General features: G+C 40.9%; 1 protein-coding gene across 1 annotated transcript; it reads right to left on the bottom strand.

Moving 5' to 3' along the window:
* Positions 1–10,593: 10,593 nt before the first annotated feature.
* Positions 10,594–16,436, bottom strand: LOC127857071 (uncharacterized). The gene is made up of 9 exons (XM_052393420.1): positions 16,308–16,436; positions 15,879–16,124; positions 15,053–15,617; positions 14,665–14,940; positions 13,185–14,453; positions 12,600–12,953; positions 12,289–12,501; positions 10,970–12,057; positions 10,594–10,905 (listed from the first exon to the last, which is right to left on the bottom strand). Exons 1-9 carry the CDS (start codon positions 16,434–16,436, stop codon positions 10,594–10,596), a joined length of 4,452 nt encoding a protein of 1,483 aa, XP_052249380.1.
* Positions 16,437–17,505: the final 1,069 nt, after the last annotated feature.

Here is a 17,505-nt window from a genome sequence, read left to right as displayed (position 1 = left end):
CCATTTATCCGCATACGTCGAACGTATCTTTATTTTTGTATATGGATAAAACTAAAAATTATAATTATTGAGATAATTATAATGAAGGACAAGCTGCTAAGCGTGAATTTAAGTAGATATAAGGTACAAATCATCGTTCTGTCCGTAAAAGGATACAAATGGTAAATACCTGAAACATCTTCTTTTAGTGCCTTGGCTATGATTTTCCATACATTTAAACTTTAAAGTATAATCAGAGTCACGATATGCAGAACTGCGTTGGTTGTATAATTCCGGGTATTTTTTCACGAATTCGATAGATTTTCAGTTTATTTTTTAGATGACAGCTACTCTCATCGTGCTAAATGCCGTCCCTATCTCGTCCGCATCCGTTTGCGGATAAATGGAATATAGCGTCCGTATAACGATTTTGCGGATACTGACGCGGATACGGATGCGGATGCGGATTGGTGGAATACTAGCCTTATTTTAGGAAAATATGTACGAAATATCTTCGTCACAATCGGCTCGGGCGCTTATTTGTCTTTGCTGCATATTACTGATTAACAGCACTAAATGACAATTCTATACTTTATAAGCCGTACGGCTAGACAATCTCAATAGGAAAGGCTATAATACGTACAGCGCCGTAAGGCTAGCCTATTGTCTAGCCGTACGGGGCCGTACGGTTAGCCTCTTGTCTAGCCGTACGGGACTGTACGACTAGCCACTGCCTTTAGTTATTGGAGGTTCTTATGTATTATACCCAGTCGCAAGTGTTATAGGCTATACTCAAATCTTTTCGTCCGTCTGTTATTGGATACTGTGATGGGTTATGTATCACATTCAATGTTTTTTTTTTGTTTATAAGACAAAATCAGATTTTTTTTCAAAATACCTTCCTTTTAACTAATTTGAAAGCATTTTTACAGGTCCATTCTTGCGAAGCAATAATGCAAGTTAAAAAACTGGTTTTACAAGTCCCTATTCGATATTTATGACATAACTATGACTAAAATCTTCAGAATAGTTCAAAGCACGAAATGAATATCTTTCTGTTGGACATGAGGAAGTGGACCGAATATCGATGACTGGATCATTTTCCACGAAGGCACATAAAACTACAGTAAAGTTCCGCTACTTTCAGCTTGGTCTTAATAGCATGTCGGACTTCATAATTAACAGGGTATTTTGTTCTTTATTCAATACTTTGGGACCATGCAATCTTGAAAAATTGCAATTTACAGTGTTCAATGTGGTCTTAATAGCGGTACTCTTCTTGTACTAGGAATCGCTGCGTGTTTTAGTCATTATCTTTGAAATCCTTTTCGAAGCTATCATAAAAAACATTTATACTCGTGTCACGCCAGGGTGACATCACGTCAGGTTTAAACACAATAAGTAAATACATATTGTTATAACGTTTAAATATTCGTTTGACTTCTATTTTTCATTTCAATTTAATAATCCTATAAATGTTTTGTTTTTGGTTGTCATATCTATTTACCATTAACGATCCGCAACTGTTTTACCTTTACGTATCTTTGCAATGAAACTGTTATAGCGACAACTGTTTCATTATAGCTGCTTGCATCACACGGACACCACTGTTATATAATTCAATGATTTCTACAAGGATGATTCTATCCTACATTATCTCAATTGTTTAACCAAGGACATTGTGCTTTTAAAAGTTCCGGCGACTACAAAATCACGCAACAGGAGAAAATAACACGATACGTAGTCAAATAATGCAAAAATTCAAAAAAATATTAAAATAACATTAAACACATATTTAGTTCACCATTGTGTCATTCCCTCTGTAAAATGAATTCGACTCAAAATGTTATTAAATGTATTATGCAAGGAAACCATGCAGAGCGATTCATGCATAGGCCACACAAATACAAACAAATCTGATCGTGAGGATTTAATATATAAAGTTTGAGGTCGAGAAGATCTTAACCACAATTCTAATGCGAGTGTCGCAAGATATAACTATGCTCAAGGCCAACTCATTTTTTAGCAAACAATGTTTCGTATTTCAAGTGACACTATCTCAGGGACCCGGTATGTCGGTATAAAGTATCACAGAGTATACATATATAAAAAAATAATTGGGTCATGGGGACCCAGATACGAGGTTTAAAGTAAAAAAATGTATATGTTATTTGTCTGCAGAAATAACTAGATATATTAAGTTTTGAGTTATATATAGGTTGTTGAAGGTAATTCGCATAAAACACGCTATTTTTCAGTTGGATACTAGCATGGGAAAGGGAAGTACCCAACACTCCGGAAATATATCACAGACCCTATATTTAACCCAGTATGAGTATATATATGTATATATGTATATATATATTTATATATAGAGATTATAATAAATTATTAGATTATATAATATGTATGTATTAATATATACAATTGTCTGCATTCATTATTTCGGTTCCTTATCTAAAAGTCTTAAAAAAGCATTTTCGGACTTGATGTATATATTAACAACATCCGTACAAGCTTAATTGTAATCTTCATTACTTGTGTTTGCATATCTTTAACATCAAAAACCCACGTTAAAGGCATATCATGAATGTCGTAAGCGTTTATGTATTTAGTTATTTTTTCATCAAACATTTAGTTTTTTCTACTTTTTTAGAATCGGATCTACCTAATAAATATACGCGAAATATCAAAGGGTAGTGTAAACATATTACAGCGGGTATTTGTGATATGTTGTTAAATAGAGACAAGCTATTATATGCAATTAGTGTTTTTAAATGACCATTTACGAATTTGGATCAAACCGATGCGATGGTATTGCTTGTTAAGCTACTTTTGTATATCCCTAGTAGGTTATTATTCAGTTGACCTATTTTGAAACGCAGTAGCATCTTTATCCGAAATGAACCAGATGCAATAAGTGTATTTAAATGACCATTTACGTGACCATTAAGATCAAACCAATGCGATGGTATTTCTTGATAAGCTGCTTTTGTGGGTGACCGATGGCCGATTTTGTATCGCAGTAGCATATTTTACCGAAATGAACCAGATTTCCGATTGAACCTGAACAATTAATGTAAGATTGAGATAGCAATTGTATTCATGGTCGCACAAAATCAAAGTAATCTTTAAAGATAGAACGTGATTTATGATAAAGGAAACACCATCCAGTTCAACCGTGGCGAGTAAATTTGTCATTGGCTTAGGGGAAAATGTTTTGTAAAATAAGAAACTGTTAATTTACTTAGCCGGTAATTAGTTTAATCTTTGTAGGTCATTTGAAACTGTCTTTCATGAATCTTATACATATTCCATGTCGTATACAAAATAGCTTACTGAAAGAAAAGAGCCCTTAACTAAGCATAATGTCAGGTAAATCACGTGTACCGTAATTTTAAAAAAGGTTTTCGTTTTAATGTCCAAGCAGATGTGCAATTATTATTTTTTGATACATTTTATTCACATACCCCAAGCATCCTATTCGAATATGTAATTGACGTGAGAGAATCGCAAGTTATAAATTATCTATATGACTATAGGAAGCACACCGTATCACTCTTAAAAATGTTTAAATTCTTGTCATTCAAAAAAGTTATGATTTGTTCAATAATAAACAAGAAACATGTTCTGAAAAATAAAGTTGTTACTAGATTTACCAGAAGTGATACAAAACAAAAATCAGGCGCGAATAAAAGATTATTGGATACGCGGAAATTATCAACCTTTGCAAACCGATAACAACCCCTTCAAACTGGTCACTATATAATATAGTAACGTGTTATTGTCAGGGATACAAATTTAAACACGGCCGTGATACTGTGCAAGTCTGTGGCAAAAAGGTCTTTACTTTCGTGCAGTTCTAAGCAGGTTCGGGTTCGCTCTCCGCCCGACATTATAAAATATGTCACCATTTATCAGGCAATCTCTTAAACGGCCAATTTTAAATTTAATCTCACCTTAACCCATTTATGCCTAGCGTCTAGAAAAAAGGCCTTTGCAAACAGCGTAGACCATGCGGCGTCTCATCAGGGTCTGCGCTGTTTGCTAAAAGGAATTTCTGTAAGAAATATTTTAAATATAGAAATAAATATACCAGTCATCACTAATTTATCGATCCAATTTAGTAGGATGGTAGAGTCCACTAGGCATAAATGGGTTAATCTGATACAATTAGGATAGCCACTGAAATACGTATGTGCACACATTACAGGTGAACATTTTGGACCAGGACACGTGTCAGTTGTGTAAATGTTATCCTAAATAGGAATGAAATACTGTTGAAAACGGTAAAAAATCTTACAAATGAAAAACAAAACAAAAGCAATAAAAAAAAATGCCTTTGTTTATTGCAGACTTCTGCAGAATAGTATTATCGCATGTTTAACGATTAAAACACTCAACGAAAAAGAGCAATGTACGTGAAACAGAAATATGTAATTATTAGAAACACACTTTAAATAAACTTAACAAATCAATAAAACCGCAGAGTTTATATTAACGCTTAAGAACCTGACACTTTTACGGGATTGTACAAATTCTCATCTTAATATAAGCCTTGTTCTGAGAAACTGGGCTTAATGCATTTGCGTAAAGTGTCATCACAGATGAGCCTGTGCAGTGCGCACAGGCTAATCAGTGACAACACTTTCCGCCTAAACTTGATTTTCGGTAAGGTGGGACTTCCTTGAAACTAAAAATACCATAAATGCGGAAAGTGTCGTCGCACATGCATTTTGCCCAATTTTCTCAAAACAATGCTCAAATATTCTTACTTAAGAAGCTGACTCTCGTCCTGGAAATCTGTCATAGCTTATCTAAGTTAATACACATTTTGTAACTCTCGTAACTGTCCTTAGAAGGGGAAAGATACATTGGAACTGATCTTAGTGTCTTCATGCTTGTAACATACTTGGTATTTATAAATAAATAATCGTAGAAATTTTTTAATAAATCTTTTATCACAACAACCATAATTTCATAAGTAGGATTCTGGAATTGTGGAGATTATTTATAGATGTTTAATTATAAAGAGTATAATGTAATATATGTTTAATTATAGAGAAAAAAATGGTTTAAATAACATTATAGAATCTTAATTTAAATATTTACCAAATGATTAGAGAAAGTCATTAATTTTACATTAAAACGTACCACGGTTATCACGGTGCAAATTAAAACGTGACTGCCTATAGGTATATACTTTAAGATGTCAGACAAGATTAGTTATGAAACACAGTCCGAATATACTTATCTTGAAAAGCCATCAAAAATATTCGTTGACATGTTCATATAAGATAATTTCTGTAAAGCACCTGCCGACCGCTTCATTAAATCGGAACATAATGCAAATTAAAACGTGACTGCCTATAGGTATATACTTTAAGATGTCAAACAAGATTAGTTATGAAACACAGTCCGAATATACTTATCTTGAAAAGCCATCAAAAATATTCGTTGACATGTTCATATAAGATAATTTCTTTAAAGCACCTGCCGACCGCTCATTAAATCGGAACATAAGAGAGTCGGTCAAACGACATATTTATAATGGCAAATCAAAAATGTATACAGCCTGTTTGGTCAGTTTGATTTTTCATGGTTTTAAAAAGACAATAAAGTAGAGCAGTCACGTTTTCTTGTCGTGGCGGCCATATTGTTCGCCGTGCTGTAAAATTGAATTACACATACATAAGCCAGCGTTGTTTTAGACAATATTCAACAGAAATAAATCACGATGAAAAGAGAAATGATCTTTGTTTGTTACTGTATGTTTTCCACGAACAATGTGTAATTTCGTTACATGCTTAAGAACTTGAACCTGGTCATACAATGCGCCGCTTCTCAGCAAAGATTCTTCACTCGAATCATACCATGGATCTCCTACTGCTTGCTTTTAATGCTCGGCATTTAATAATGTTATAACTACTTCTGATTTTAGTACAATTTAAATAACTACAGTAGTGTAGGTTCCAGCTGGTGTCAATGAATTTATGAACAAAAAAAGAAAATAAGGACTTACAACGCCCAAGAAGAAAGTGGTTTATAAGGTGAAAACATGTGATTATTTACTCTTTTTGAAAGATTTCATTACAACTGGTTCATGTATCATTTAAGTATATGTTATTTTATTTCTGCATACTGTTCCAAATTTAATATAGAATGCTAATATGAGGAATTATTATTTGACATTATTTAAACCACTTCTGACTATTTCAGAAAGTGATTTCTCCTTAAACAACAAAACAAGTAACACAAACAAGAGGGCAAAGAGGCCCTAGGTCGCTCACCTGAGGGAATGATATGAAAAGAAAGACGAGTTAAACTCGTATGCAAACAATTCAGAACATTTATATGACAAAGGCTGACTTCAATAAGTGAAGGGTTGTGCCTTTTCTCAATTATTTTTTATAACTCATTTGATGGGTTTGCAGACAATATAATGCAGTTATTACAAAATCCTTTGATGCATAGTAAATGAATGACCTAATAATGAATCAAATTTGTGACCTTTGACCTCAATGTGTCACCTTGACCTAAGACCCTAGGATTATGGGTGTTGAATGTGAACACCTCCAGATGATTGAGATTAACTATGGCAAGTTTCATGCCTCTGACTCATGTGTTAATGGAGATAAAGCTCTAAGCTTATATTAAAAAGCATTGTTTTCAATATATAAAGGGCCATAACTCCATTATTAACAGATGGTGTACAATGCCGTTTGGCGTGCATCATCCTCCTATCCATATATATATATATATACTCATACCAAGTTTCAATAAAATCCGCCAGAGCACTTCAAAGGTATGGCTCCGAACACAAAAGTGCCGGAAAGACAGACGGATGGACAACGCCAAAACAATATCCCTCCGCCTATGGCGGGGGATAAAAAAATCAAGATTAACAACAGACAACATGTTTTAACTTAAAAAAGTGTCCCTCAATTTGGTTTATCTGAAAGAACAAAAGTGTCACTATCTATGTAAAAGCCATACAGCACTAGTGTATGGATGAATCGTACTGAAAGTACTTAAGTACGCTCAATAGAAAATTTGCGATAAAAACTGAACTAAAAATGAGCAAAAATGAGCAAAAATAAACATAACAATATAGCACAATAAAAACTGAACTAAAAATGTTATTTCACAGTAAGCCGATATAAGCTAATCCGGCATGACCATATTATTTGGGCACCATATACGCTTCCATAATTTTTAAACAACGACCTTTGTCCACATAAATTATATCGACTCCTTCAGTTATATCGCCATGTCAACATTATGTTACTTGCAAGTCATCAAGATATATGCCGTCATACAGTAAACAACACAGAAATAGATAAATTTACAATACGGCTAAAGGTTAAAATATCGTCAGACATTTAGGCTCTTATGTCAACATGCGGGTTGTTTAAGTCTTGACAACTTATCTTATGTCGAAAAATCATAATAATTTTAGGCGTCATGCTCTTTTGAAAATGACTTGCCATTGTAGTTATAGTCGACACGATGGGTTATTTTTGGCGACATGACACCTTTTTCATATCATGCCGTCATAGAATGTTGACATCATCACAGTATCAGGGTGTACCATATACGTTTCCATACTTCCATATACGCTTCCATAGTTTTCCTTCTTAATTTTACTCGCCATAACGACATTAAGTTAAAGTCTCGACGTAAATGTTTCCGGCTTTCCCCGAAAACATATTTGGTCGACATGATCTAAGTCAAAAATACAACATAATTTTTGGCGTCATGCTCTTGTGAAAATGACTTGCCATCATAGTTTTAGTCGACACGATGAGTTATTTTTTACGCCATGACACCTTTTTCACAACATGCCGTCATAATATATTGACATCATCACAGCATCAGGGTGTACCATATACGCTTCAATAATTATTACCATAAAAACTAAAACCAAATTTATCATTACGTCAAAATCGTGATCGCCATCATCGTGGTCGTCGCAATGATCACTGCCTTTGCAAACACTTTTTTGACAAACTAAACAACAAAAGAAACTATGATTGAAACAAAAAGTGATACATTTGTTATTTTGCGTGTAGTAACTAGACAGCTGTCCGACTGTCTCCACGAACGGGTAACTTCCGGTCAGCGACGTCTGACCTATACTACCAGTAGACGCCATTCTAGAACTTTGGCGTCTCATCGGAAACGACAATGTCTTGGACTTGGTGATAGTAATGTTTGTTCCGGAACAGGGAGAATGGTTTGTTCGTCTGCATGGACATTTTTTACGAGGAAACCTTGTCGTTTCTGGAATAAGGGAATGTTCACTAAAAAATTCGCCAAATGATAAACACGTAAAACACTTCTCAACAGTTTGACATCAGAACAAAACGGACTTTCAAATGAACATCAAGGAGACGCCGGATGAGATCCCTACTGTTCGAGTGTCTCCAGATCTACCTAAAGGCTAAAAGTACTGGTTCTGTCCAGGAAACGAGAATCAATAAGCCGAAGACTATCGATTTGATTGAGCCATATGCATAAACTGTTATAAAGTAATATATCGATGATGATTATATATCAACTTCGGGGTAACAGAACTGCATACATGATCTCGTGGTCAAATATAGTTTCGTAGTCATGGTCATGCCAAAAATCAAACATACATGTGAATTATGCTTATGTTCTATATGTGAGCCCGTTTTTTCCGTCCAGCACTTTTTGATTATATCATAAATAGCTTGATGTCCAACATTTTGTGAATTTTAAGCTGGTGTGTTTACCACAAAATGTTAGTTCAGTGCTGAGTGTGTGGAAAGTCCTACGATTTAATAAATTGAAAAAATAAATATGTTAAGGCATTCTGCAAAAACAGACAATTTATATTGGTTAAAATTCAATGATGTAACACATTGGAAACCACTTACACTAAGCAAACATGATTTGTATACGACATTTTAAAATATTCTCGTTGAAATAAACAACATTGATTCGTCATCACGGCGTTTCGACCTCATCCTTGTTCATATCAAAACATTTGTAGACGCTACACAAATTATGTAAAAAACAGTTTGAGATCTGAATTCAAGACGTAACATATTGGGCACGAACTGTTACGTCACCATTCATAAAAAATAATGATTGTCTGACTGAAAATTTTATAGGTTTGTGCCTTTTTAAAGTTTTATATCCAAGAAATAATCTTTATTGATAATATTGAAATAAAGGTAAGTAGCCCAAGTTTTTTTTGGTAGAGTGATGGAAACAGGAACTCATGGGAACTATAAAAGGTATACCTTTTTGTCCAGAATCCGCATGTATTTGCTACAAATTTTTGTACAAACAGGTTAGAACTTGGTAGTTTTATGATATGTATCAAAAAGTTTTATGTTAATCTTATCTAATATGGCCACAACATTTTTCAAATACATTCATGAAATTTATATTTTACATGTTTTTTTAGGATGTAACGGTACTCTCTACTAGTGGTGGGCATGTTGTCGAGTGACGATACTCCCTACTAAGTGGTGGGCCTGCGGTAGTGACGGTACTCCCTACTAAGTGTTGGGCATGTAGTCGAGTGACGATACTCCCTACTAAGTGGTGGGCCTGCGGTAGTGACGGTACTCTCTACTAAGTGTTGGGCATGTAGTCGAGTGACGATACTCCCTACTAAGTGGTGGGCCTGCGGTAGTGACGGTACTCTCTACTAAGTGTTGGGCATGTTGTCGAGTGACGATACTCCCTACTAAGTGGTGGGCCTGCGGAAGTGACGATACTCTCTACTAAGTGTTGGGCATGTAGTTAAGTGACGATACTCCCTACTAAGTGGTGGGCCTGCGGTAGTGACGGTACTCTCTACTAAGTGTTAGGCATGTAGTCGAATGACGATACTCCCTACTAAGTGGTGGGCCTGCGGTAGTAACGGTACTCTCTACTAAGTGTTGGGCATGTAGTCGAGTGACGATACTCCCTAGTAAGTGGTGGGCCTGCGGTAGTGACGGTACTCTCTACTAAGTGTCGGGCATGTAGTCGAGTGACGATACTCCCTACTAAGTGGTGGGCCTGCGGTAGTGACGGTACTCTCTACTAAGTGTTGGGCATGTAGTCGCGTGACGATACTCCCTACTAAGTGTTGGGCCTGCGGTAGTGACGGTACTCTCTACTAAGTGTTGGGCATGTAGTCGAGTGACGATACTCCCTACTAAGTGGTGGGCCTGCGGTAGTGACGGTACTCTCTACTAAGAGTTGGGCATGTAGTCGAGTTACGATACTCCCTACTAAGTGGTGGGCCTGCGTTAGTGACGGTACTCTCTACTAAGTGTCGGGCATGTAGTCGAGTGACGATACTTACTACTATGTGGTGGGCCTGCGGTAGTGACGGTACTCTGAACTAAGTGTTGGGCATGTAGTCGAGTGACGATATTCCCTATTAAGTGGTGGGCCTGCGGTAGTAATTGTACTCTCTACTAAGTGTTGGGCATGTAGTCGAGTGACGATACTCCTTACTAAGTGGTGGGCCTATGGTAGAGTGATGCTACTCTGTAAGAACTAGTGGGCCTATGGTAGAGGGGCGGTACTATCTACGATTATGTGCGCTTAAGATATGGTAACGGTACTCTCTACGAAGTGGTGGGCTTAAGATAAGGTGACGGTACTCTCTACGAAGTGGTGGGCTTGTGAAAGAGTGACAGTACTCTCTACGAAGTGGTGGGCATCTAGTAGAGTGGCAGTACCCTTTACGCAGTGGTGGGCCTGTGGTAGAGTGACAGTACTCTCTACGAAGTGGTGGGCCTGTGGTAGAGTGACAGTTCTCTCTAAGAAGTGGTGGGCCTGTGGTAGAGTGACAGTACTCTCTAAGAAGTGGTGGGCCTCTAGTAGAGTGACAGTACCCTCTACGAACTGATGGGCCTGTGGTAGAGTGACAGTACCCTCTACAAAGTGGTGGACCTGTGGTAGAGTGACAGAACTCTTTACGAAGTGGTGGGCCTGTGGTTGAGTGACAGTACTCTACGAAGTGGTGGGCCTGTGGTAGAGTGACAGTACTCTCTACAAAGTGGTGGGCCTGTGGTAGAGTGACAGTACCCTCTACGAAGTGGTGGGCCTGTGATAGAGTGACAGTACCCTCTACGAACTGATGGACCTGTAGAACAGTGACAGTACCCTCTACAAAGTGGTGGGCCTGTGGTAGAGTGACAGTTCTCTCTAAGAAGTGGTTGGCCTGTGGTAGAGTGACAGTACTCTCTAAGAAGTGGTGGGCCTCTAGTAGAGTGACAGTACCCTCTACGAACTGATGGGCCTGTGGTAGAGTGACAGTACCCTCTACGAACTGATGGACCTGTAGAACAGTGTCAGTACCCTCTACGAAGTGGTGGGCCTGTGGTCGAGTGACGGTACTCTCTACAAACTGATGGGCCTGTGGAAGAGTGACAGTACCCTCTACGAACTGATGGGCCTGTGGTATAGTGACAGTACCATCTACGAAATGATGGGCCTGTGGTAGAGTTACAGTACCCTCTACGAAGTGTTGGGCCTGTGGTATAGTGACAGTACTCTCTACGAAGTGATGGGCTTCTAGTAGAGTGACAGTACCCTCTACGAAGTGGTGGGCCTGTGGTAGAGTGACAATACCCTCTTCGAAGTTGTAGGCCTGTGGTAGAGTGACAGTACTCTCTACGAAATTGTGGGCCTGTGGTCGAGTGACGGTACTCTCTACGAACAGATGGGCCTGTGGTAGAGTGACAGTACCCTCTACGAACTGATGGGCCTGTGGTAGAGTGACAGTACCATCTACGAAGTTGTGGGCCTCTAGTAGAGTGACAGTACCCTCTACAAAGTGCTGGGCCTCTTGTAGAGTGACAGTGCGCTCTACGAAGTTTTGGGCCTGTGGTCGAGTGACAGTACTCTTTACGAAGTCGTGGGCCTTTGGTAGAGTGACAGTACCCTCTACGAAGTGGTGTGCCTGAGAAAGAGTGACAGTACCCTCTACGAAGTGGTAGACCTGTGGTAGAGTGACAGTACCCTCTACAAAGTGGTGGGCCGGTGGTAGAGTGACAGTACACTCTACGAAGTGATGGTCCTGTGGTAGAGTGACAGTACCCTCTACGAAGTGGTGGGCCTGTGGTAGAGTGACAGTACCCTCTACGAAGTGGTGGGCCTGTGGTAGAGTGACAGTACCCTTTACGAAGTGGTGGGCCTGTGGTAGAGTGACAGTACCCTCTACGAAGTTGTGGGCCTGTTGTAGAGTGACAGTACCCTCTACGAAGTGGTGGGCATCTAGTTGAGTGACAGTACCCTCTACGAAGTGTTAGGCCTGTGGTAGAGTGACAGTACCCTCTACGAAGTGGTTGGCCTGTGGTAGAGTGACAGTACACTGTACGAAGTGGTGGGCATGTGGTAGAGTGGCAGTACCCTCTACGAAGTGGTGGGACTGTGGTAGAGTGAAGGTACTCTCTACGAAGTGATAGGCCTGTGATCCAGTGACGGTACTCTCTACGAACTGATGGGCCTGTGGTAAGTGACAGTACCCTCTACGAAGTGGTGGGCCTGTGGTAGTGTGACAGTACTCTCTACGAAGTGGTGGGCCTGTGGTAGAGTGACAGTACCCTCTACGAAGTGGTGGCCCTGTGGTAGAGTGACAGTACCCTCTACGAAGTGGTGGGCCTCTAGTAGCGTGACAGTACCATCTACGAACTGATGGGCCTCTAGTAGAGTAACAGTACCCTCTACGAAGTGGTGGGCCTGTGGTAGAGTGACAGTACCCTCTTCGAAGTTGTGGGCCTGTGGTAGAGTGACAGTACTCTGTACGAAGTGGTGGGCCTCTAGTAGAGTGACAGTACCCTCTACATAGTGGTGGGTCCGTGGTAGAGTGACAGTACTCTCTACGAAGTGATGGGTCTCTAGTAGAGTGACTGTACTCTCTACGAACTGATTGGCCTGTAGTAGAGTGACAGTACTCTCTACGAAGTGGTTGGCCTGTGGTAGAGTGACAGTACCCTCTACAAAGTGGTGGGCCTTAGGTAGAGTGACAGTACCCTCTACGAAGTGGTGGGCCTGTGGTAGAGTGACAGTACCCTCTACGAACTGATGGGTCTGTGGTGGAGTGACAGTACCCTCTACGAAGTGGTGGGCCTGTGGTAGAGTGACAGTACCCTCTACAAAGTGGTGGGCTTGTGGTAGAGTGACAGTACCCTCTACGAAGTGGTGGGCCTGTGGTAGAGTGACAGTACCCTCTACGAAGTGGTGGGCCTCTAGTAGAGTGACAGAACCCTCTACGAAGTGGTGGGTCTGTGGTAGAGTGACAGTACCCTCTTCGAAGTGGTGGGCCTGTGGTAGAATAACAATTCTCTCTACGAAGTGGTCTGCCTCTAGTAGAGTGACAGTACCCTCTACGAAGTGGTGGGCCAGTGATAGAGTGACAGTATCCTCAACAAAATGGTGGGCCAGTGGTAGAGTGACAGTACTCTCTACGAAGTGATGGGTCTCTAGTAGAGTGACAGTACTCTCTACGAAGTGGTGGGCCTGTGGTAGAGTGACAGTCCCCTCTACGAAGTGTTGGGCCTGTGGTAGAGTGACAGTACCCTCTACGAAGTGGTGGGCCTGTGGTAGAGTGACAGTACTCTCTACGAACTGATGGGTCTGTGGTAGAGTGACAGTACCCTCTACGAACTGATGGGCCTGTGGTGGAGTGACAGTACCCACTTCGAAGTGATGGTCCTGTGGTAGAGTGACAGTACCCTCTACGAAGTTGTGGGCCTGTGGTAGAGTGACAGTACTCTCTACGAAGTGGTGGGCCTCTAGTAGAGTGACAGTACCTTCTACGAAGTGGTGGGCCTGTGGTAGAGTGACAGTACTCTCTACGAACTGATTGGCCTCTAGTAGAGTGACAGTACCCTCTACGAAGTGGTTGGCCTGTGGTAGAGTGACACTACCCTCTACGAACTGATGGGCCTCTAGTAGAGTGACAGTACCCTCTACGAAGTGGTGGACCTCTAGTAGAGTGACAGTAATCTCTACGAAGTGGTGGGCCTGTGGTAGAGTGACATTACTCTCTACGAAGTGGTGGGCTTGTAGTAGAGTGACAGTACCCTCTTCGAAGTGGTGGGCCTCTAGTAGAGCGACAGTACCCTCTACGAAATGGTGGACCTCTAGTAGAGTGACAGTACTCTCTACGAAGTGGTGGTCCTGTGGTAGAGTGACAGTACCCTCTACGAAGTGGTGGCCCTGTGGTAGAGTGACATTACTCAATACGAAGTGGTGGGCCTGTGGTAGAGTGACAGTACTCTCTACGAAGTGATGTATCTCTAGTAGAGTGACAGTAATCTCTACAAAGTGGTGAACCTGTGGTAGAGTGAGAGTACCCTCTACGAACTGATGGGCCTGTGGTGGAGTGACAAGACCCTCTAAGAAGTGGTGGGCCTGTGGTAGAAAGACAGTCCCCTCTTCGAAGTGGTGGGCCTGTGGTAGAGTGACAGTACCCTCTACAAAGCGGTGTGCCTCTGGTAGAGTGACAGTACCCTCTACAAAGTGGTGGGCCTAAGGTAGAGTGACAGTACCCTCTACGAAGTGGTGGGCCTGTGGTAGAGTGACAGTACCCTCTACGAAGTGGTGGGCCTCTAGTAGAGTTACAATACCCTCTACGAAGTGGTGGACCTCTAGTAGTGACAGTACTTTCTACGAAGTGGTGGGCCTGTAGTAGAGTGACAGTACCCTCTACGAAGTAGTGGCCCTGTGGTAGAGTGACATTACTCTCTACAAAGTGGTGGGCCTGTTGTAGAGTGACAGTACCCTCTACGAAGTGGTGGGCCTCTAGTTGAGTGACAGTACCCTCTACGAAGTAGTGGACCTCTAGTAGAGTGACAGTACTCTCTACGAAGTGGTGGGCCTGTGGTAGAGTGACAGTACCCTGTACGAAGTGGTGGCCCTGTGGTAGAGTGACATTACTCTCTTCGAAGTGGTGGGCCTGTGGTAGAGTGACAATACTCTCTACGAAGTGATGTGTCTCTAGTAGAGTGACAGTACCCTCTACGAAGTGGTGGACCTCTAGTAGTGACAGTACTTTCTACGAAGTGGTGGGCCTGTAGTAGAGTGACAGTACCCTCTACGAAGTAGTGGCCCTGTGGTAGAGTGACATTACTCTCTACGAAGTGGTGGGCCTGTGTTAGAGTGACAGTACCTTCTACGAACTGATGGGCCTGTGGTAGAGTGACAGTACCCTCTACGGACTGATGGGTCTGTGGTGGAGTTACAATACCCTCTACGATGTGGTGGGCCTGTGGTAGAATGACTGTCCCCTCTTCGAAGTGGTGGGCCTGTGGTAGAGTGACAGTACCCTCTACAAAGTGGTGTGCCTGTGGTAGAGTCACAGTACCCTTTACGAAGTGGTGGGCCTCTAGTAGAGTGACAGTACCCTCTACGAAGTGGTGGGCCTGTGGTTGAGTGACAGTATCCTTTACGAAGTGGTGGACCTCTAGTAGAGTGACAGTACCCTCTACGAAGTGGTGGGCCTCTAGTAGAATGACAGTACTCTTTGCGGTGTGGTGGGCCTGTGGTCGAGTAACTGTACTCTCTACGAACTGATGGGCCTGTGGTAGACTGACAGTACCCTCTACGAATTGGTGGGCCTGTGGTCGAGTGACAGTACCCTTTACAAAATGGTGGGCCTGTGATAGAGTGACAGTACCCTTTACAAAGTGGTGTGCCTGTGGTAGAGTGACAGTACCCTCTAAGAAGTGTTGGGCCTCTAGTAGAGTGACAGTACCCTCAACGAAGTGGTGGGCCTGTGGTAGAGTGACAGTACCCTCTACGAAGTGGTGGGCCTCTAGTAGAGTGACAGTACCCTCTACGAAGTGGTGGGCCTCTAGTAGATTGACAGTACTCTTTGCTTAGTGGTGGGCCTGTGGTCGAATGACTGTACTCTCTACGAACTGATGGGCCTGTGTTAGAGTGACAGTACCGTCTACGAATTGGTGGGCCTTTGGTCGAGTGACTGTTCTCTCTACGAAGTGCCTGGCCTGTGGTAGAGTGACAGTACCCTCTACGAAGTGGTTGGATTCTAGTAAAGTGACAGTTCCCACTACGAAGTGGTGGGCCTCTAGTAATGTGACAGTACCCTCTACGAAGTGGTGGGCCTGTGGTAGAGTGACAGTTCCCTCTACGAACTGATGTGCCTGTGATACAGTGACGGTACTTTCTAAGAAATGGAGGGCCTGTGTTAGAGTGACGGAGCTCTCTACGAAGTTGTGGGCCTGCGTTAGAGTAACAGTTCTCTCTACTAAGTGGTGAGCTTGTGGTTGATTGACGGCACTCTCTACAACGTGAAGTGCCTGTTATAAGATGACGGTACTCTCTACGAAGTAATGGGCCTGTGGTAGAGTGACGATACTCTCTACGATGTTTTGGGCCTGTGGTAGAGTGACAGTACCCTCTACAAAGTGGTTGTAGAGTAACGGTTCTCCCTGGGCCTGTGACTTAGAACACATCGCTTTGAGAAAATAAAATTATTTAGCTTCAATTTTTGTTCGGTTGGTTTATATTCTTAAGAAAGAAACTGTTCAGTATATTTTGAAAATTATTTCATAAAACGTTGTCGTTCCGAATAAATGAACCCAGTAACTGTTTAGCAGAAATATTATTTTCGCTAAAGTCACACCCTTTCGCGAGGACCTATTTTTCGAGGATCAGGTTGAAAATGGTTAAAACCAAATATAACATGATGGAATAAATAATAACTTGTGTATTGTGCAAACTCATTTAAATGAACGAAGGAAATAAATAAACCAACAGTTTAATCTCTTAAGTCCTTCGACAAACACATTTTATGCAAAATTGTAATATTATCTTTCTGTTTACTTATTGTTTTTTGTAGTTATCATTATTAATTTGTTTTCCTTGTTACTTGTACACAGCTTTTGTACAAATAAAAACAAAGAAAGTAAAAGCGCTTAAGTTAAACTTTGTTATTTCTCTGTTGTTTTTCCGGCTTGACATGTATTACTCGAAAGATTGTTTACCGATTTTAAGGTACGAAGCTGTGTCATAAGTAATTGAAAACCACCGAAAGACACGGAAGTTGCTGTTATGCAGCAAGTTAAATAGAACAAACGCAGTGACGGACAGGGACTCTGCTTAATGCACTTGTGTAAGGAAAGCTTTTTCTCTCAACGAACTATATAGCATACAATTTAATCTGTATTATTGCATAATCTAAACAAATGTGTGTATTAATGTATACGGAATATTACGCTAGTCAATTGTTCCAAGAGTTTGTATCACTCGAGTGGCTTGTGTGATGACGTATCACACGAGAGGCGGAGCCTCGAGTGTGATGCAAAATAGCACAAGCCACGAGAGTGATACAAACACTTGGAACAATTGACTAGCGTAATGTTCCTTTTATTATGTACAATAACTAACGAAAACAGTTAACAAATGTATTTTTTTAACTTAACAAAACTGACAAAACAATGACTAAAACGGTACGCCATAGTTAATTTAAGACGCGTATGAATACAGTTTATATTAATTAACGTGTAAACATTCGAACCGGGA

The sequence above is a fragment of the Dreissena polymorpha genome, chromosome 1 (assembly GCF_020536995.1).
Source record: "Dreissena polymorpha isolate Duluth1 chromosome 1, UMN_Dpol_1.0, whole genome shotgun sequence".
NCBI classification, from domain to species: Eukaryota; Metazoa; Mollusca; class Bivalvia; order Myida; family Dreissenidae; genus Dreissena; species Dreissena polymorpha.
This window is presented reverse-complemented; position numbering and strand designations above follow the sequence as displayed.